The sequence below is a fragment of the Notothenia rossii genome (genome assembly GCF_949606895.1).
Source record: "Notothenia rossii genome assembly, chromosome: 8".
In the NCBI taxonomy this organism is placed as follows: Eukaryota; Metazoa; Chordata; class Actinopteri; order Perciformes; family Nototheniidae; genus Notothenia; species Notothenia rossii.
The window spans coordinates 64,072,778-64,095,487 of NC_136906.1; the positions used below are offsets into that span (position 1 = coordinate 64,072,778).

Consider the following 22,710-nt stretch of genomic DNA (forward strand, 5'->3'; position numbering starts at 1 on the left):
TCAAAGTTTGAAGATTGTTTACCAAAGAGACTGAAAACACTTATTTAAATCATTTTTATAAAGTGTGGTAATATCTAAGTGCACAAAGGTTATTGACTGAATGTTACCCCTCATGTCGGACAAAGATTAGGCATTACAAAACAATCTCTCTTGTTTACTCTTTCTCAAGTATTGTGTGTGTGTGTGTGTGTGTGTGTGTGTGTGTGTGTGTGTGTGTGTGTGTGTGTGTGTGTGTGTGTGTGTGTGTGTGTGTGTGTGTGTGTGTGTGTGTGTGTGTGTGTGTGTGTGTGTGTGTGTGTGTGTGTGTGTGTGTGTGTGTGTGTGTGTGTGTGTGTGTGTGTGTGTGTGTGTGTGTGTGTGTGTGTGTGTGTGAGAGAGAGAGAGAGATTAAGCAATACAAACACTCTACTCAGTATGCCAAAAGCGATAATAAAATCGAAAATATAGATTCTTTTTTTTTTGACGAAAAATGTAATAATCACAAAAACACACACTGCATGACTCCCATGCAAAGAAACTCAGAGATAGATTCGAAAAGACATACCTCAACAAAGTCCCATGAGAAAGCTGTGCAGGGTCAGGATGAGGGGGCACTAATAACTTGCAGATATCCTCGTGTGGCTCCAAGGATGAGCTGGGAAAGAGAAGAGTGTTTGGTATCAGATACCTTGATATATTGTCTGTACAGTATGTTGTGAATGTGTTTCTAAATGCACTTGCTGTTAAAGACCACCATCTCGTGAATTCAACTGCGCAGGAGTAATGTGGACGTTAAGGCTGAAGGAGCCTGGGAAGCAGCAGCAGCCATAACTGCAGTGTGCAGCTTTGCAAAACCCATTCTTTGACCCGATGTTTAACACACACCACAAATCCACTGGCTCAGTTTCGGCCCACATGGTTCTCGGCTCTAGTAATGGGTGTGTGAAAGTTTGATCCTGCAGACTGGGAGCAGTTTGTGGCTTCTCGTTTTCGAGCAGCTCTCAGAGGTTCTCACAGATGTAAATATCATGCTCTTCATCTGGACACCTCAATAATTCCTCTAACTTAAAGGGTTCTATTAAAGAAAATGGTCAAATTCAAAGCATCAGAGCTGAGATATCTCGACCTTGCATCGGACAAGATAGCATGTCTTTGCCTAGTTAATGCCGGAAACACAATGCCCTATGAGCTCGTTTCTTTAAAAAGAAAATGGACTCTCAAGTGTAATTTGAAATAGCCTGGATGAGCAGTAGACTAATGAGTTTGGTTTGCTTAACTTGACATATCACTGCCTTTCTAATCATTTCCAATACGTTTTTGGGATAGAAATGATGTCACTTTGTTCCAAGACAATCAAGGACATTATCTGAAGACTTACAGACCAGATCATTTTTATATTACAGTTTTAAAAATAAGTGTTTTAAAAAGGAATACTATTATTTGCTTTCCCGCCGAGAGTAAGGTTAGATGACCGATAACACTCGTGCTAAATGTGGAGCTACAGCTAGGATATATTTGTGCACAGATTAAACCAACAAGAAGTTCATTTAAACTTTAGATACCTTCTGTTAGAGCTTGCTGCCCATGTTTGTGCTAAGCTATCTGGGAGATGGTGGTAGGTTCGTATTTAGCGCACAGACATGAGGGTGCCTATTTAAGTTTTAAAGCGAACAAATGACAAAATATGAATGAGTAACGGTCAAAATGAGCTCAAACTAATTGTTTTCATATCTGTACTGTCAATTCTTGTTACGTGTTGGCCGAAACATTCACAGAGCAACAGCAACAAACTTGACCGCATTGATAGCATAACAGTTTATCTATACATTTGTCTATTTGTAGCTAATCTAAATGGAAAGCATGGATTCTAGATGGATGCAAGAAACACACATTTAGGAGAATAATCAGGCTTTGAAATGTGAGGAAAACAGATTAAACCTATTGATGATAATTATAGTTCTTTTAAGCAGTTCTCGGCTCCCAGGTCAAAGGAAACACACAATTGAGTCTTTAAGCATTACTAGTTTACACAACACGCCCTTCTCCGGATCAAAATATTTATCCTGTGTTAATCCAAAACCTCTGTGTTTGTGTGTAGGTGTGCAACCCACTGAACCCAGTGCCCTCCATGCATTCTTGGTATTATTGTCGTCTGTGCTTTTGTGTACCACAGACACTATTATTTAGTCACTTCACTCCCTCCCAGTATTCACTTAATTCTGCACTCCCAGGCCACTGAACTTAATAAAGAGCCTGTGTGTGTGTGTGTGTGTGTGTGTGTGTGTGTGTGTGTGTGTGTGTGTGTGTGTGTGTGTGTGTGTGTGTGTGTGTGTGTGTGTGTGTGTGTGTGTGTGTGTGTGTGTGTGTGTGTGTGTGTGTGTGTGTGTTAAAAAGGAATTAAACCCCATTTTAGAGTTCTGAGGTTTTTGAGGTCAGGTTTCCTTCATGTCACCACCAAGATCGATGGATGTGACCTCTGACTGCTCCAATTTGTATATAAACATAGCACCGGCCAATCACAGCATCGCGTGGGATGGTGCCAGCCAATCAGATTGTCTGGCAGCATCATGCTCCGTGGCACTCCCATCTTTTGTCCGTCAGGATTAGTGCCATGGCAACGCTGGTCGCCTGGGAGGTGAGTTTCCCAAGGCAGTGGGACCGGGACAGAAACAGGCCGTTCAGTCCCAGTATTGCTTCCTTCCCCGACCAATTGGGGAACAGAACTGGAGTGGTGTGTCGGTTCGGGTCACTCTGTGGCTTCCAAATCCAAAACGTCCACCTTAGATGCCAACTCTAATGAGGTGACATCCTGAGCCACAAGCTTAAAGTGTGTTTGTCTGTGTGTGTGAGTAAGTGGGTGGGTTGGTGAAGGGGCTGTCCTTGTGTGTACTCTTCTGTGTGGGACACTCTGTAGAAAAGTCACCCCACTCTCCTCTCGCTTTTCTGTTGGTGGACTACATTAGCCAGAAGGGCGGAGGGCCAGACAGCTGAAATCACCGCTGCTGATGAAGCATGTGACTCCAGACCGAGGTCCTTTTGTTTGGACAATCACAGCCAACACACAGAGCCCGGGAATAGCAGTGTAGCATGGGAAATGGCAAGCATGGGACTGGGAATTATTAAAACCAGCTTCTGTTCTCCAGAGAAACCACCTGTATTGGGTTTTTAAAGTCACAACTCTTAAGATCTTCATCAAATACAATTATATGATATATAATTTATTCGATTTTTGTCTCAACACTTCCCATTCAATGTATTTGCATTCTGTAATGACCTTTTTGGACAGTAGTTCTCATTGTTGGTGGGCGAGACCGCCATTCCCAAGCTGGATTAAAATTGCCTTCAAACGCCTAAGTTATTCATAGGAAACAATGCACGCTTCACATTGAATTGGCTGGTCGGATGCAACGGCAGTAGGAAATGGAAATGATGGATTTGCAGCCACTTTATGCAGCTCTGATAGAATGTGAGGTGAATGAGCAGTAAACAGAGATGGCCAATATCAGTGATGCTGGATATGCATGCCTATTATCCTGTGAGTCACATGTGCGTGTGAAAACAATTTCACTGGTGAACCCAGAAAGTAAAAAACCAAAGCTTTAAAAGACATGTTATTTCGCATAATTGTAGAAAAGCTAAATAGTATCAAAAATAGGGTTTGAGATCATTTAATCTTGACTTTAAGTGGTTAGGAAATGAGTATTAAGATATGATTTATAAAACTGACAACTAGCATGAATTACAAGACAGCCATGTTTTTCAATGTGTTCTGTCAAACTCAGAAACTCAGAGACAATTGAAGTCGAAGCCAAGATTGTCAATCAAGGTGGGAGACCAAAATAGAATCACTAACCACAAGATTAGTCCAACACTAGCACTATCCACAATCATTTGCTGGACAGTAGCCAATCATGTTTTTCTAAGTGTAACTGAAGCCAGCTTCACACAGCGTACACTGGCTGGGGCTGCTGGATCCCAGCCAGGATAAACCGCACAACCCTTGTCGGTTCAGTGTCTTCTAAACAGAGGAACCAGTGATTTTAGTACTACTCAGTCTGTCCTTGCATATATACCACGGAGTTCAGGAAGTTACATCACCACTATGAGTAAAGCAAGTTTTAATAAGAAGAGATCGGCTTAAGAGCATGAAGCATGAGGAAGAGGAAAACTCTTTGGTGGAATACTACAAGGGTAACGGATGATCATGATGGTGGTCCAATTCTTACAATAAAGTCACATATGTATTGAAATATATGATTTGTAGACAGCTGATGTATCAGATATGACATACATTTGTAAATAAAGAAAGCTTTTGACTGCATGGGAAATTAATAAAATACTGCAAATGTATGAATTAAGATTAAACAAAATGAAAATCTCTCCTTCTCCTTTCTCTCCTATGCTGGATTTGTTTCAGCTGTTTACATTGCAGCGAAATCACATCTATAGCCTCAACGCTAGAACGAAACACACACTGTGCCATTCTCCTCTCACTTCCTGGGGCTACATTCTAGTAAGCCCAAAGGATGACAGCCGGCCGTGTGCTTCGGGGTCATTTCTCGAGGCAGTTGGTTACCTTGGGAGAACTTTACAGATTTAGCTCCACTATATTCATCTCTAATTACACATGTATTTTTTCCCTGTTTGGGTTAACGGCAACATGCTGTTTTGCAATCCCAATGCAGACCACCAAACTGCGATTTTCGGTTCAAAGATCATTACTGAGACTCGCTCTTGTTCCCACATGCCACACAGTCATGTTAGAGGGATCTAAGCATGCATCCTGCCAGCTGTGCAAAGAGCTTAACTGATTCTGTCTTCAAGACACAAAACTGCCAGCCCTCCCTTTTTTCCTCTGCATGCCTCCCCTTCTTTGGGCTTCATGGGTGAAAGACAGTGTATGAAGCCTGCACACAGAGCCCACAAGTACTATTACCACCCTGTGAACAAAAAGTAAAAGTTCTGCAATCAAAACCTTACTTAAGTAGTAGTTTTATCAGAAAAATAGTAAAGTAAAAGCACTCGTGCAGTAACATTTTCAATTTCACTGTTTTTACTATATGATATTTTTGGATAATGTATTACTGACTCATTAATGTGTGGGCCTTGTTGCATTTTAGTGATGTTTTAATGAATGCACAATATTAAATGCTTTATTAACTGTAAGATAGTCTTAAAAGTTTCCTTTTCAACTTTGGGACGATGCATTTTCCAGTTTATTTAAAAAGGATGCTTTCAACATATTAAGGATGGCTTCCTATAGTTCATCATAAACATAACATTGGTAAAAGACAGTAATTTTAAAAGTTAGTAAAGCTCTCAGAAAGCTGTAGTTGAGTATATTGGCCTATAAGTAGGCTTGAGTGAATTTACAAACTACTACATGAAACGAATAATGGGTGTTAGTAAGTATACCTATGCATCAAGAGTTGTTAGTATGTTTTTTAGTAGCCTACTGTGTGGGATGTAACAGGACGCTTCCATTACTTTATCACTTAGCTACAAATGAAACATATACAGCCATATATTGTTTGGTAGCTAGCCCCGAGTGCCTTCCTGGGACTCATTAAACACACTCACTTCAAAAGTCGGGGCATGACGTCAGCCTAAACGTGCGCACGGTCTGGTTTGTATAAACACTAAGCAAAAACACGCGAAACGTTAACAAAAACGTTTTGATTCTCTTTACACTGTTATTTTAACACTCTAAAAAGGTTATTTGCAAAAAGAAAACGGAGAGACCACGCACAAGAAAACTGAGGCGTTGCTGTGACAACCAGAGCAACAAGCTTTGTTGACATTAGCAACCAAACCCTAGCGCTCGGACCTTCATGCTAAGGTTAGCTGTTATGTTAGCTAGCAAGGAGTTTACAACACCATAACACGTCAAGGTAACTAATATATGCGATATAACGTGGTTTATTTTATAAACAATGGACTCAAATTCGTTGTTCTATTCTTTGGAACTGGTCGCCGGTAGCGGAAATACTTTAAACGTTGAGCAAAGAACCGCTTTGCAGACTTCCCTGGTCATCCTGAAGAAAAACTACAAGTTCCATCGAGTCTTGTTTTGGGGCAAAATATTGGGATTAAAGGAGGATTACTTCATCGCTCAGGGGAGAGGAGAAGATGAGATGAAGGATAAAAAGACTCTTTATAGGTAAGATAACCGTGGGTATGTGTTCCATTGTGGCAGGAGTACTTTCTACCGTTGACAATGTAATGATTCTGTTGGTGCTTTGTCCTCCAGCTTCAACTGCATGGACTGGATGCTGCTCGCCCCCGCCACAGACTCTGTGATCGAGGAGGTGTCCAAAACGGCTAAGGGTCGCTTCGTAGGAGACCCCTCATATGTGTATGAGCATGTTGAGATCCACAGGCCAGGAGGGAGGGATGATGCTACACAGGAGGAGGAGGTGGTGGTGAGTGTGTCAATTTAGACAATTGTGATCAATACTGTGAAGTTGTACATTGAACATAGTACAAATATTAAGCCGTAAACTGAACTTCAAGATCAAGTGTTAATTGTAATATTAGTCATTTCATAAACATAATTCCATTAATTGGCTGTTATTAGTGCTGGGCAATATTGTATACTATCAATAACAATGATACGATATTGTTTTTATCGTTAGGGTAATGGATACCCTAATAATGTAAGTGTCTTTTTTCTGGTTTTAAAGGCTACAATAAAGTAAAGTTGTGTTATTTTCTGAACCGACCAGACATTAAAGAGGTTTATTATCTGCCCTCTCACTTAGTCAATAATTCACAGTACTAATGATTATTTATCACATTGCTCATAATGTGAACATTTTTTTAAGGCATTAATGGTCAACCCTATAATATTGTCACATATATATATATTGAGGTATTTGGTCAAAAATATTGCAATTTCCTTCATATTGCCCAGCCAAAACTGTAAAAAAAAAACAAAAAAAAAACTATTCAACACAACATATTGCAGTAACACTATACCTAAAGCCATGTGGCACCAACATGAATTATACAACAAAAGATGACAATGCAGAAGAGACAATGTCCTACCTCTACCAACATACTGTATATATTCAGGCGCACAATATCTCCAGCCAGCCATCTCTGCAACAAAGTACTATTGTAATCAATGAAGAATTAGTGGGAAAGAGAATTTAATCTCACAGAGCTTCCTATTTTCAGTCCTTTTTTTTCTGGCTGATATCAACGATATCGGTACAGTCTCAAAATCCAGCTTTATGATGTACTGTTTTGGGTTTCAGACCAAAGTGAATGAGGAGAGCAGGCTGGCTGTCACAGTTCACCGGATCGATGAGGAAGCGTCTGTGGCTCCGCGTGGCGCCTACCTCAAGAGTCCTCATGGCCTCGTCCAGATCAACCGCAGCTTTGGTGGTAAATATGTATTAGTCTTAGACATGGCATGTGTCGCTCTCATCGTGGAACATTAATGTTTGATGGATGCTGCATGTCGCAGATTCTGAGGTGTTTCATTTATTTTAACTGGATGCATAAGATAAACATTTTAGAACATATTTCACAATACTCTGAGTTCTGATAGGCCTGCTTTTTGTGTGTATATGTATATTCAGACAACATTTCACTGTAAAATTCCATCATAATTTCTCACTTTTCAATTACTTGCGTCCTCAGGTCTTTCTCACTCAGAAGCTGGGAAGCTGGACAACTTCCTCCACTTCAGCAAAGCGAAGAATCTGAAGAAGAAATCCATCCTGGAAATGGGCGAATTAAACCCAGCCATCGACTTCCTGGATGTACTGAGTGACGACATTCCTAAAGGTGAAGGTATTTTTTCATCACATGATCACTGAGCATTAAGAGGTTTGTAAAGGAAATGACAGTGATGGGAATAAAGGTAATCTCATGATCTGGACCCATTAACACGCAGCTGTTTTAAGCATGAGTAAGTTTTACTGAGGCCTTTAGAAAGCCAGTGGTAAAACAATGAGTTCCAACTCTTATGCTACATTACAACTAAATGACAAGTGGTTTGAGCAAAAATCCCTTCGATGATTCAACTGACTGAAAGTCCAGAGACGTTTCTTACCAGTTTCTTACCAGTTTCTTACCAGAGAAAATTGAGTCATTTTCACAGGAAAACAGTCAGTCACTGTTAAACTGATCAAATACATTCTGAGGATAACCAACGGCCACATGGATTAAGCTTTCTGGGAATATGTTGGAAGATTTTTTCATACAGACATCTGATAACCAGATGGCTAGTATAGTGGTTGGTAATAAAATATGTTGGCCCACCTACTTTGAGCCTGGCATCGGGTTTTTCATAGGAAAATGAAATAATTACTAGCTGAACACAAACCAGTTCATGGGAAGAGCTCCACCTGAAACCAAACTGAAACATGATTGATGGGAAAGCTTACATCTGTAACCTCAACAATTCAAGTAATAACACCCCTCTTTTAGCCAATTCAGGAGAAATAATCACTTCCAATTGGTATCCAAAGCACGTCATTTTCATTGTTTTAGACTCAAAAAAGTATGACAACGAACATGCAGAGCCTTGCTTCATTGACATGGGTACATTTTTGTGTAGTTGAAAGCATAACAAAATGTATGAGTCTTTCAGGTTTCTGTTGTATATCGTCATGGGAAGCTCAGACATTTGAGCTGTTGAACTGTAATACATATGTGGAAACAAATCAAACTCAGGAAGCAAACAAAAAGCAAACATGGATATTGTGAAAAGCATGTGAATGGATGCCGTAAAAGGGAAGATTTAGAATGAATTTAGCCGTGTCGAAGTTTGGAGATTAGACGCTGAGCTGGATGTGCTCCAGGCCATAGTGAATGTTGATAGAGTGGATGTAGAGTAAAGTGGATGTGTGTGAAAGAAAAAATGTTTAGTGCCCCGTGACCAAACATGCAACAGATGTCTGATTTAGGAGAGCTTCCACATGTGTTTATGTTTGTGTGTGTTCTTTGAGTTGATGCAGATGTCAGCGGTGTCATCGCTACAGCAGACATTACACAGCTGTCTCAATGCCACACTCACTGCAGCGTCCTGTACGGCAGATCTCATGCAGAAAGATTTTTTTTTTTTTTTTTTTTTAAACGGGGCTCTGGGGAAAATGAGGTATGATGCATCTCCACTGAAAGACAGGTGCTTTCCTCTGAGACCTTAGGTTGGGATTCCCCTCTTTTTTCCACAACAATGAAGAAAACCGTTCCCAGCTCTTGATGTGTGGCTTTTGGTTTCACCACCTGCAGCCGTACAGTTATTTAAGACGGTGTATCAGTGCCATCATAGGTACAACATATCAATTCAGAGAGATGGGAAAGGGGTCATATTTAGAGAAAATAACATCTGAATTTGGAAGATTAAACTTTTTATTTTACTAGGAACAAACGTTGTATATGTTCTTAGATTATAAAGTCATACATTTGCAAGAAAAAGTAGGATTAAAGTCACACATTTATAAGAAAATAAATCCATATATTACACCTCTCCCATGGATTCTTTTTCCTACAATTCATCTTCGAAGTTACATCCTGAAGGCTCAACATGTTTTTATTTCTAGTCGATTCATGATTTGCCAGATACATTTAAAAAAAGAAAAAAAAAGTGTTAAAACAATTATTTCTGGAAATCCTATCCCTTGGTGTGAAAGCATTAATCAAAGAGCTTTCACATCAAAGCAGATGCTGCACTTGTTCTCCATTTCCTGAGCTGTTGGGTTCATAATCACACCTAGACATACACTACAAAAACTCGAAATCTTGCCAAGTATATTTGTCTAATATCTAGTCAGAATATGTCTTTGCACCATGAGACATCATAACTTCAGAAGTAACACTGCAGTGGGATATCTGGTCTTGTTTTTAGACAATGCATCATCTTGTTAAGTAAAACAATCTTATTTTGAGTTGTATCTCAGGAGAAACACATATTCTTTTTACATATTTATTAGAAAATCAGACTAACATCAGAAAACTTTGAGCATTTGCGGCAACACCGCATTTCCTGATTCGGGTCAAATATAGTTCAAAATGAGTTCTCCCAGCTAATTGCAAGATCTGATTTCTCGAAATATCCCATCTTATTTAAATACATCTTACCAAGCTAATTTTCACTTGTTCTATTGGCAGATTTTTGAACTTATTTCAGCTTGTTTTCATTATTGTTTAACTTGTTTTTGGAGCAGCATTTTTTCCAGTGTGCTGAGAAACAGGTGAGAGACGGCAGATATCAAAAAGCACCGATTTATTGAGTATCCCTCGCCTCAAGAACGTGGATAGTGTAATCTTCTTGTTCTGATTTCCAAAGATCAAAGTAGCCTCTATTTCAATCGTGCTCAAAATGACGTGGAAGTTATTGTCAGTCTTTACCTGGAGTGTTCTTTGTGTGCAGGGTCGTGGAGTCTCCAGCTAGAATGTACCAGCAGAGTGCTCGTGCTGCGCAGCCTGCTATGGCCCGGCTTGACCTTCTTCCATCTGCCAACGACCCCGCAGCACGGACACATCTATATCGGTGATGGCAGGAAGAATCTGGACCTTCCCTTCATGCTATAAAAAGATCTTACACATATTTACAAATTCTCCACTTCTGTCGTTCACATTTCACAAATTGTATTTTAAGTTAATTATTCCAGGACATTTTGTTGCTTCTACCTTTAAACAAATAAACTCAAGAAAGCCCAGTCATGCAGTTTGTGTCTGCAAGCTTTTGGTTCTGTTTAGTTGCTAGCTGTTTCTATACAGTAAACACAGGTTGTGAGGCCGAGTAATCACACATTTTATTTGCACATTTGAGTATACACAGTGAGAATACCACCTACTTTGAAGCTGTGACACTGACCCAGTTGTTGCTCACATAAAGTTGTCAGAGAGTTCACTTCGAGGGCTTTTTCGAAAATAAGCAGAAACAGAAAAGATGGTTCTGGGTGAGGCTGAGGACACTTCCTTTAAAAGAGTGACGCAGCTTAATAAACAAAATGTAGAATAAATACAGATGGATGAAGCTTTTAGGCCTAATTCCCGAGGCAAGATCTACTCGGAACTCCCGCCCACTTTCGTCCAGTTGCTGCACGGATTGGTCAGGCTTCCTGTCCTTCAGTGTTTGATATTTATGTGCTTGACACCGTAACCCACGTTGTACTTGAGTAATGGGCTGCCGACAGCCATGCGCCTTTTACACCACTTTAGTCCGGTTTTATAAATGGGTTTCACTGAGTCAGTGGACCAGCAAGTCAGGTATCTGTACAACAAAGAAACATTGGTAGTTTTAGTTTCACTGGTGCTGCTGCTGGATAGATATTGATGAGGAACACATATATAAGCAGACAGAGGTGTACGTTACCTGTTCAGTTGTTGCTTGGGCTTCTTATTGATCTGGTTCGCTGGAGGTCCTGGTTTGTGGTCAGGAAGCAGACCTGGAGTGGAAAGTTAGGGGGAAAAAAGCCACGTTTTTATAATTATTTGTATTTTGAGAACATTTAAATAAATAATAACCAGTATTGTGGATATAAATTGGGTACAGGCAAATAACAGAAAAAGTCTGGTTGCTTCAGAAAATTAAATCACTGTCCGGTAGTAAAGCCTTTAAACGAGGAAAAAAAAACACACTTTCAATATCTATTCCTATAATCCCAATATCGATGCAATATTAAATTATTATTATGAAAGCAATAGAAATAGTAATAATATCTGGCATCAAGATGGACAAAACGGTTCAGCTTGAATACTTAATAGTTTAATAAACAACCAACAAATAATATTTAGTTTAGAGATTTTTGGCTTCTTCCCATCTTGTCAGTGTCAGTGTCACTGCAATCATTACAATTGTGTCACCTAAGGCAGGGGTTCCCAAACTTTGCCATGCCAAGGACCCCCATACAGCATTATCCTCTGGCGGGGACCCCCCTGTTGCAATTTTTTTTAATAATAATAATAATAATATTTCCTCAACAAAGTTGTCTTCTGAAATAAATCTGATGTATGCAAGCAATTCTGCGAAATTTGCTACATCCGTGCTCTCATCCAGCTGCAGAGCGAAATATTCACTAGCCCTCACTTGCTCCAAAAGCTGAGCAGATACTCAATTTCACTCTCAGTAGCGGCAGCTCGATTCTGATTGGCTTGAAGGGCAGTCGTGTGATTTAAAAACAAAAAATATGAAAAGATTGGCATCAAAGGACAAATATTGATAGATATGCAGTTATTAATAACATCTAAAAAAAAGTTTAAAAAAATGTAACTTTAAAAATAAGAATACATCCTGTTTCCCTCAAACTTTGCGTGACCCCCCCCTTTGGGGGCCCCCACTTTGAAAAACACTGACCAAAGGTACCAAGTATCACAGAATTAAGACATTTGAATTTGTATGGAACAAAGATTCAAAACCACAAACACTGACCTGCTCTGTGAGCCATCTGAACACAGATGGCGATCTTGCGATGTTCCTCCAGACAGAGGCGGGTGATTCTCCTGGGCAACAAGCCTCCGTCCGGCCTGATGAACTGACTGAGCAGCAGGACATCCTGGAGAGGGGGAAAGACAACCACAAACAATAAACCACTGAAAGACTTTTCATAATGTCTGAGATCATGTGGTTACTACCGTGTACGCACTTACCGTGTAGTTGTATTTGTGCTGCAAGTTCCATCTGTAGATCGGACATCTGGCTTCAGGGTTAGGAGGCTCTGGAGCCTCTGGAGTGTTCAGTATGTGTCCCTCAATCTGTCCAAGTGCAATCATTTGTTAGGGTACGTTTCTTGTTAGGTTGACCAAAATATAGATGTGCTGTAGCAACGCATCCTGGTACTTGCCCTCTAGGCAAGACCACGCCCCCTTTTGGGAGAAAATACTTGCTGTCATTTGAATGGAGGTAAATACAGATACTGAAGTTTTCGGAAATCACAATTAATAAAACCGCGCCTTTTTTTATTTACGAGGAGCCCAGTTATGATGATCAGACTACAATGTTATTGGAGATCGGCGACGAGGTATGGTTACATTTAAATCAGTAGGGAATGGATGACCGGTCAGTCTGCTAGTGAATGAGTAGCAGGGGTGATTACTGAATTGGATAGTTTCTGTTTTTGTAGAGGAAGTAAAGAAACAGTAACTCAAGATGTATTTGTTGTTTGAGGTGCAATATACGACACGGCAGCTTTTAGGCATGAAGAAACTATTGTTTTCTGCTTCACTCTAATGCCTCATTTCCCCCGGAAAGTGGGCAGGGCCGTACTTTTGGCTGGAAGTAGCAATAGCGTTGCTCTCATCTATATCGCTACTATAGCAAAGCACCAGCATTATCTTTATGGCTTTTAATTTTTTGTTTTAGTAAATAACCTGGAATAATACAAGTCCAAACTATCAGGATTTAGGGCTCCTAACGTCCAAACATTGTGAGCCTCTCAGTGAAAACTGTTGAAGTAAACAGCAAATAACATCTTATTAAGTTTATCATCAGTTTGGTTGTACTTACTATTGTGGTTTTACCCTCCTGCCTCTCCACCACTGAAAAACAAACATGAAATGATGTTAGGCTTCTGATCTGAAACGTAAATGGAACAATGTTTTACTGCCTTCCAAATCTTTAGAATACATTGTCAGCTTTTCAGTGATAAATGCATCAGTTAAAAGAAGATTTCAACAGCCAGTAAATGTAAATATATACTGTTATACACACATACATATGTATATAGACATTTTGTATTTCTTATATCATCAACATGTATGTGTATTCTATTGTGACTCGTTCCCCTCTGTCATAGACATGTTTTTAAATCAATACATTTAAAGATTTCAAGAGGAAGACTGCCTCTATGGATTCATAGGTTGAATTCATTCATATTTTAGCGTTTGCAATAAGAGACTATTTCCTGTGTTGTACACCAGTGGTGGAAAGTAACCAAGTACATTTACTCAAGTATTTTACTTAAGTAAGATTTTAAAGTACTGCAATTAATGTTACTTACACTCATAGGTAAATATTGTACTTTTACTGCACTCCATTCATTTAACATTTAGCTACTTCTCAGAACTTTTAACATAATGCATCTCCAAAAAATAAACTACTTAAGGTGTAAAAAAGTTGAATTATTCAACCTATAACATATATAATAAAGTTAATACTTTTATATATTAGAATTGTGTCTATCTACAATAGTAAAATGCTACTTGATGGAAGCTATTATAACAACATTATTTAATAATGTCCTTTAAATACAAATAATAATAAAGCACACATTTGTTATTAGAGAATATTTCGACAGAATAACTACATTTATTTTTATATTTTAAGTAAATGTTGTTGATAACAATGTCATTTTATAAAAAATATATTGCATGCAGGTCTTTTACTTGTACTCGTAATGGAGGATTTTATCATTCATTTATTTGTACTTCTACTCAAGCAAATCATCTGAATACTTCTTCCACCACAGTTATAAATATCTATAAAAGATAAATAAAACAAATGTAAAAAGATAAAGCAGCTGCTGAAATGCCTGTCAGTGTCTTCACGTTACCATGCCAGCTAACATTAGCTCCTTTAGCATTGGTGGGCTAACATCCACACATTTGCAGGTTAGTCTCACCTTTACGGAGGCCTCGGCTCTGGATGTTTATAGCCGATAGCTGGGGAACATGTGTCCCCTGTTGGAAAATCACATTGCTGCCTGTGGCACCTAATTTCAAGCCCGCAAAAGAGGTCCAGACAGACCTCAACATACTGCGGGCTGCCATGTTTAATTCCTGACCTTCGCCTTCTTCGTGTCTTCCTGTAGGGTAATATCGCGAGAATAAGCACAGCGCCACTCACGGTGAAGCCCTCTTATTACATCGAAGGTGTTGAAGAAAATACACATTCCAGCAGAACGTGGGTTACACAACAAGGAAACAAATCCACTTAAATCCCCCCAATGTACGTGTCGTGGCTTCCTTCGTTGTCTTTCCATCAAGCCACTAGACGCCTTAAACAGACAGTTCTAACTCGTTTTCTTTCCTTAAAATTACTTACAGTTTGAAGAGTTGCTTGGCCTCCGATGGTCCAGATGATGTTACGATGTGCTTGCTCAAAATAAAACAACACACTTTTGCACATGCAACAAAGAAAATAGGCCTTTACGATATTCAAAAGAAATAAGCAAAACTCAAATAAAATAATAAACAACTTAGGTATTCTTTCTTTTTTAATAATGCTTATATAACTTCATAACTTAAAGGGTATTTGTATGTGTACGTGTACGTGTAGTACGGTTAAAAACTGTTCCTCGATGGCGTCTCTCAAACAGGTTGCCCATCACTGTGGCTTTAGCGCAGGAATTGTAGTCCTTTATAGTGGGTTGACTACAGACGTCACAATTAGGTGGCCTTTCTTATAAAATACTGGCTCAGTACGTGTATGACATATGTTTGTGTTTAAAGAACTGAAATGGTTTCATGTCCAATAGGAAATTCCAGCTCAAATACAGATAATATAATTATTGCTGTGATCTTTTATCAAAACATTTGCTTCAAATGACAACACATCATGAGCCAACATCTATTTGTAATCAAATTAATCTTCAAAAAGTCAAAACAAAACCAATTACAGCACATTATCAAATAAAGTTAAACACAAGGGGGAAAAGCAATGAAGATATTGCATGTTAAAAAGCATTTATCCTGTCAGAGAGGAAGAACTCCAAGGGAAAGTGTTAGTGACATCCAGGTGAGAGCTTAAAAGGTCAGAGGGATCAATGTAATGCTAGAATGTATTTGTCTGCAAGGAAGATTTAAACACAACATGCCTGTGCAAGGGGACAACTGCAGTCTATACCATAAACTGTGGCGTGTTTCTGTATACTTTCATCCCTGTGTTGCTTTCGTTCAGATGCTCAGGGTTCATAACGAGATAGGGTCACTGCTCATACCTCTATTCATACCACGCTCATCAGACTGAGGTATGAGAGTTACCTAGAGCAGCAGTGTAGGAACATGCCACACTTTTGTTGCAGAAAGTAGAAGATACAGGCAGATTCTTCATGCCCGGATGAAGAGAGAGAAGATAAGGAGCTTGATGTTTGATAGTGTTATCATGAGAACACTATGTCATTGTCCAGTTATGTTTTTGTTTGCTCGCTTTCGGAATTTATCTCATGGCTTCATCTTGTTTGTATAAAGACGCATTAAGAAATCCAAGTCGGGGCTGCAACAATGGATGTGCTTAAGTCCCTTCTGAGATACAGTCAAAATATTTATGGAACTTATTCTTGGGCAAATCACAGCTGTGTAATAAGGTTAAGCAAAGCCGTTATAAGACAGTCTCTTTTTTCCTCAACAATTGGACACATTCCAAAAACTTTATAACCCCCTGTTTGCTCTTCTAACTTACAATATTATTTTTGCGGAACAGGTTTCCTTTATGTCCTCAGTCAGTGTATGTCTCAAGTTTCGAAACAAAATATTAATAAATAGGGCCTTTTCTGGTTTTTCGACCACAAGTAGCCATATTGGGGCCATGTTTGTTTGTATAAGACACTATCTAGAAAGAAACATATGCAAACAATTTGACACACAATCCTACCACTGGTTTCTCGCTATTTAACTCATTGACAGCTGTCGGTGTAAACAAGCAAAGGCAAAAATGACCAACAAGTGCCGGACGACTGCAAGCATTGATTTATAGTATTCAAAATGTGGATATCTAATAACAACCATGCACACCTTTTGTTAGACCTAAAGGTTTCTCACAGTGTGTTGTGGTTAAACACTTATTCAAACTTAATTTTGTGTGCGTTTACAAGTAAAATAAAATACTCACCTTGAAGCATGAAATGTATTTTTCGATTGAGTATGTTGTATATGAAGAAAGTTAATATCTTAGTTGAGGTTTTTCTCACCTAATGGACATGTGATTGGGATAAGGGATGGTATAATTTATCACAGAGTGAAGATTCCAGCAACAATTACGATAATGTAAAGAACAATTTTAAAGTAAAATAACCTGGGTTACATGCTACATCAGTGAGGCATTCAGGGAACCTCTGTACAACAGTCCAATAACCTGGGTTACAGACACAAAAAAACCAATTACCTTTTATTTAAACAACAATTGTCCACCATGGTTGTTTGGTTTCGTGACCAAAACAATGAGAACAATTTCTCAAATGTCATTAAAACTGTGTTGCCTAAAAGAGCTGCACACTGAGATGAAAATGGACTTCTGTGTTTGCCCACGGAGCAGAGAGTAGATAGATAGAGATTACCGTCACCCTGCAGCCACAAAGGAAGCATTGTCTCAGTGATCAGGTCCCTTCGTCAAGGACACTTAAGCAGTCACATTCCTTGAGAGACACCCCAAAAAATGGCATCTAAAGTGTCTGGCCACCTCCTCACAGGCTTTGATATTCAAATGAAACATGGCCCTATACAAACAGGCGCCTCAGCTGAAGAAGAGGGGGGAAAGTAAATCAGATAGGATTTCCCCGAGATGAAAAGAGCTCGTCTGACATTTTCACAGCGAGTGCTGAGGGACGCTGAAGCAATGTTGGTTCGATGTCATGGTGGGAAGTTATTGCTGTGTGGAAAGGTTAGAGTTTTCACCCCGCTTCCTCAGACAAACTGCTCAAACGCAGCATGCAACGAGCAGAGGAGCTGAGACTGCAGCGAAGATGAGTGGCCACGGTCACATCATACAAAAACAAATCCAACCCGCCCCGCCGGCATTCCCCTTTTATTGTCACACTGGTCAGTTTGTTTTGCCTTTAATGTTTTGGTGGAGACTGAAGAGCCCCTGCAGTGAACCGCTGCTGAAGAGTCCAAACACAAAAAGACCTCCGAGAGGGTTATAGCTGCCGCACCGTGGGATCTGAGAAGTTCGGTGTTTAATCAGAATCACTGAATTACACATTCTGACTGTTGTTGAAAAGCTTTCTAATGCCTCTCTCTGATAAGTGTTTCCTGAGCTGAAGGTTTCTCTCAGTGAGAGCCCATTCTTTTGGACAGAACGTCTCATTCCCATGCAGATGGAATGTGTGGATTTGCTGCCATCCAAATTGATGGGCACAGTCTGGTATGCAATTAAGGCATAGCTGTCACTAAGAGGCTTTCCTGGGTGATTAACTTGTAAGGGCTGTTGCATCCAAGGAAGTCAACTGAACACAATTAGCCTATTTCAAGGGGATGGGTTTGGTTAAAGGCCCCCCCTGAGTGTAAGATGAGGTGAGAGGAAAGAAGCTGGCCAAAGCAGACAACTGGAAACAAGAGACGTGGGTTCCATCCACCAGGGAGTGGAGCTCAGGGTTCAGAGTGACATGCAACGCGCGTTTATGGCTCTGATGTGGTAGTAAAGCTGTCTCGAAAGTGACATGAATCTTCATCGATCCAAGTATCAACGAGCCCCCCCCCCCCGCCTCTTATGCTTCTCAGCCCCTCTCGCTCACTACCCTTTCCGGTGCTTATTTGGGTGTACGTGCTAAATGGCACTGGCTTCTTTAACAAACTGGTAACTCTTTGAAGAGACTCTTATCCCCCCCCCCCCCCCCCCCCCCCCCCCCCCCCCTCTTGGCCCTCTCAGAGTGCCAGCTCCTCTCCTCTCTCTCTCTCACACAAGCTCAGCCGGCACGTAAATCCACGTACACACACAAACAAGTACTCCCTTGCATCTGTCCATTTCAGAAACACACTTTATGACAAGAAGCCCTTTTAGAGAATTTTCATGCAGGTTGCATTGCCAGCGATACAATGCAAACAAAAGCTCCTTGGCTCCTAAGTGGTCCTCTTCCAATGTTTGAACACATTTTGTACCCTCTGCGTTTCTCTTTTTGTTGAGTTGTGTTTGCAGTGGCTAGCAACAAGGAAGTCGATTAAATCAGGAGGTTTAACACCTTGTTCCAGAAACCAAAACTTCAAGTTATTTTCCTTTCATCTGTTTTTGACGAATTCACGATTCACCTGTTGGCAAAGTAAAAAACAAAAAGTAGCCTGTCAATGTTTCATTTAAGTTTTGAATGTTTTAATGTGTCACAGGGCTCATCTCATGCTGTGCTGATTTGTGCAGCACTGCCCGGATTAGTTTCCCACCATGGCTGCCTCTTAACTTCCTCCTTGTGCATGTTGCCATGACACCTGCAGCGGCATTCTCACAGAGACCAGCTGGTTTCCAGTCAACTGCAGTCCCTCTTACTCAAAGTGGTCATGTGAGGTGACTATTTCAATTTAAAGGAGCTTCCACTTTTTTACTTTTAGATATCCTGCCTACAATTCATGTACACATCTTACTTTTTTTACTTAATCGTTTGAATTTAGACTTATATTAATTCATTGGTTTGTCATTGCGGGGAATGCAAAACATTGACATGTGATGACCCCCCCCCCCCCCCCCCCCCCCGGTCACCCCCCACTCACCCCCTAATGGCGGAGAGAGTGCAGGGGGAGAGGGGTTGTTTAGCTGAATATGTTAGTGTAGTCGGCCTGATACATTGATCCTTTATCCAAACGTGCTTTCTGCAAGTGAGAATCTATGGCTTCGGCCATGATTGTAATATATGAGTAGCCTGATCTCCTGTGCTGTGTCCCGATTAATCCACGCTGCTGTCCATGGTGCTGAAGTAGTAGACAGATTTGTAATTGCAACTTGTTGTTGAGTCCCGCCCTTCTGTCAGTTGTGTCTTGTATGTTTAATACTCTTTAAACTATTAAGCTGGGGTATTGGGTTCATTCGTTTTGGGCAAATGACCAACACTGAAATGACAGCTTGGTCCATCACCCCTGTTAGCAAAATGTACATAGTGAATACTACTTTGAGCTCTGGTTTGGTCTCCAACGACTCGTTAAGGAAATATTTGGTTCTTTTGATGCAAAATACTCCACTCTGGTCTGGTCGGGAGATAATAAATGAAGGATTTAGTACGTTTATTAGTGCCGTTCTGTTGAAAACAAGCTTCATGTTGTGACTGAAGAAATAAAATCAAAACAAGCTGAAAAAAATAGAATATTAGAGGTGAGTGGAACTGCAGAAACACGTTGAAAATGATCCGAGTGTCACTATGTACAAACCCTTGCCATTACACATAGTCACTTGATCCATTGTCTATATAAAACTATTGATTGCAGCTGATTTGAGACGGTTATATTTTCCAGAGTTTCTTTGAGGCCTGATTTGAAATGACAGTTTGGCTGCCTTTAAACCATCACATTTGGGTGATGTAATATGGAGTAAGAACAAGTTTATTTGATTAAAAAATAATAATAATCTTACATGAATCTGGTCTGCAAAGTCTTCTACTATTGAGTGGCCTCAATATGTGTTATTCTTTCCTATTTGTATGGGCATGAAATTGACTCCAAACTCCATTAAGAGATCTGACTGATCTTATTTCAGGAAAATAATTACTTTTTAAACATTACATTACAAATGGTGTTTGCAGCATATTTTAAAGTTGATATTTTATTGAAATATTAGTGCATCAACAAAATGCTCATACTGAGTTCACAAGTAGGAACACTTGTTGTCAAAGGTCACATGTTGTGAGAGTCAATCTTCAAGTTCAACGTATCGTTATGTTTTCACTCTGAGAAAAGAAAAAAGTGAGAAAAGCAGTTACTGTATCTGTACTCTGCTCTAATCTGAACCACACCCGGCTTGTAAAAAACATGGTGTTAAACAAGGTCACTTTCTTCAGCCCTCATTAGCCCGTCTCCTTTTCTCTGCCTGAAGCTGGCTGAATGTATTGAATGGTATATAGAATGCACGTATTGTAGGGAGGTGAAGCCCAGCAGGGGGCAGCGGTGATTGTCAGGTGCTGCTCCGCTCCACTGACACTCTTTGACTGCCTCCAACCTTCTGTAGACGCTGGCATGGCAGCAGGCAATCTGTCAGTGAGACCTTGAGGATTACAAAATAAAAATAATTTTTGGCTGTTATCAAGAACAATAGACACAGTTTTAGTAACTTATCTAGCCAAGTAGCTTTAGCTGCTACATCTACACGGGTAGAAGTCACACCCTTAAACCATGGTCTACAGATATCAATGGAACATTACGAATCTGACAGTGGAATAAAAGCAGTTAATGACTTTCCTGTCAGGGCAATGTGTTTTCAGAGCTACGAAACCCCCTCTTCCGCCCCTGAGACATGTTATGGGCTCCCTGATGGGGTACATGATCTTTGTCCCTTTTTTCTCTTCCTTCCCAGTTGGGGGTCATTCATGGAATCAACTTGAGACCGTCTTTTTTTCTTATTTTTACTACCGTCTTTTCTGTTGTATTTTTAGCACCATGTCCAATAACCTTTTTTTATCTGAATGTGAACGTAAAGAACGTACTAAGTGTGTTTGTGTCCAGTTTGCCTTTGCCACTGTGAGAAGAAGTAGTACAGTGAACGTCAATCAGTCAAGAGTTTCTCCAGTCTTTATGCATCAGGCTTAATTAGGAGACTTTTGCTCAACACAAAGAGCTATGATGCAACAAAAGAGTGGACGCTGAAAAGAAGCAAACCTGAAGTCCTTCCATCTCCCATTCACTCGTATGTATAAGGACTGCACAGTCAAACACAAGGTAAACTCTCCAGTAAAATTCCATGGCTGGCAAACACAGGACTGAGAACAGGCGGAGAGGAAGAACTACTTTTTCCAAGAGCTGCTTTGTCATCGAGAGGAAGCGCACTACATGTTTAACCTGTTCTGTTCATAACAAATCATCTTTAAAGTAAAACTTCATGTTTAATGCTTTTATCAGATTTTGTCTCCAAAAATGTAACAATTGTATATTTCAATCATTCAAAATGATATTTGTTATTACAATACCGCCTTTAGTATCCTCAGGATTATCTGATATATTCCCACAATAAAGTAAAGATGAAGAGGAAGTCAATATTAATCTGTAATATATTTATAGTGAATATACAGTAGCCTATGTCACATTTTGGAAAACGTTTGCTACAAACCTTGAATATTGTTTTTCGAAATTGTAATGACATTTCCCCAAAACTAATTAGCTTTGAAGGTACAGAATAAGATTTATTTTACAGATTTTACTGATTATTTAAATTTCGTTTTTGACTGCTTATCTCTAGAGCAGGCTACAAGTAGACTAAGCTAGCACGGCTACCTAAGATTAGCCTCCTGACGCATTAAGCTTTTACATGGATGAGGCACAGAACTTGTTTTTGGAATAAAGAAACATAAAAATGTGCACCTGCGAAATGACAAAACCTAGTGTTACAGTAACACAAGCAAAAAAGAGTCAGTATGTCAGTCAGTAATTTGAATTTGCTAATATTAGCTTCCTTTAGCATTTAGCATGTTTTCTTTTGGGGAGCCGCGCCAACGGTAACACTTTCTACCTTGTTGGGTGGAAATAAAAAAGAATATTTTCAACTTTGCTTTAACATTGCTGCTGACTTTCTTATTGGTTGCCTTCCAAATGGCAACCAATAAGAAATGTGCATTTTTTGATGACATACACCTGCTCTGTACTTTGCCTCAGTGGTGGCAACTTGAGGCACTAGGTCTACTGAATTAAGCAGGTGGGCTTTATTACTTTAGATTAAGATAAATCTTGTTTTAATGGCTAAAGAATAATACAAATACATTCTATTCTCAGAATATTAAGTACATAGACCGTGTGTCTAAGTGTCAACAGCTTTTGTTCTGTAGACTACTGCATGGAGTAAACTGATTATACTCTAAAGATAGCACCAGGTGCCTTAAAGTGCTGATGATTAGAGGAGTTTTTTCGGTCTTTGTGTAGATTATGTCATCTTTTACT

The 22,710-nt window shown here is 39.7% G+C and overlaps 2 protein-coding genes across 2 annotated transcripts; one reads left to right on the forward strand and one right to left on the reverse strand.

The window, feature by feature from the left end:
• The first annotated feature begins 5,531 nt into the window (after window positions 1-5,531).
• rsph9 (radial spoke head component 9) lies at window positions 5,532-10,587 on the forward strand. Its single transcript, XM_079643143.1, has 5 exons — window positions 5,532-6,139; window positions 6,230-6,401; window positions 7,239-7,368; window positions 7,627-7,773; window positions 10,364-10,587. The coding sequence occupies exons 1-5, from the start codon at window positions 5,913-5,915 to the stop codon at window positions 10,522-10,524; spliced, it is 837 nt and encodes a 278-aa protein (XP_079499269.1). The 5' UTR covers window positions 5,532-5,912; the 3' UTR covers window positions 10,525-10,587.
• A 144-nt stretch (window positions 10,588-10,731) lies between these two features.
• mrps18a (mitochondrial ribosomal protein S18A) lies at window positions 10,732-14,761 on the reverse strand. The gene is made up of 6 exons (XM_079643144.1): window positions 14,556-14,761; window positions 13,442-13,473; window positions 12,586-12,690; window positions 12,368-12,491; window positions 11,312-11,384; window positions 10,732-11,209 (listed from the first exon to the last, which is right to left on the reverse strand). Exons 1-6 carry the CDS (start codon window positions 14,701-14,703, stop codon window positions 11,065-11,067), a joined length of 627 nt encoding a protein of 208 aa, XP_079499270.1. The 5' UTR covers window positions 14,704-14,761; the 3' UTR covers window positions 10,732-11,064.
• Between the last annotated feature and the right edge of the window lie 7,949 nt (window positions 14,762-22,710).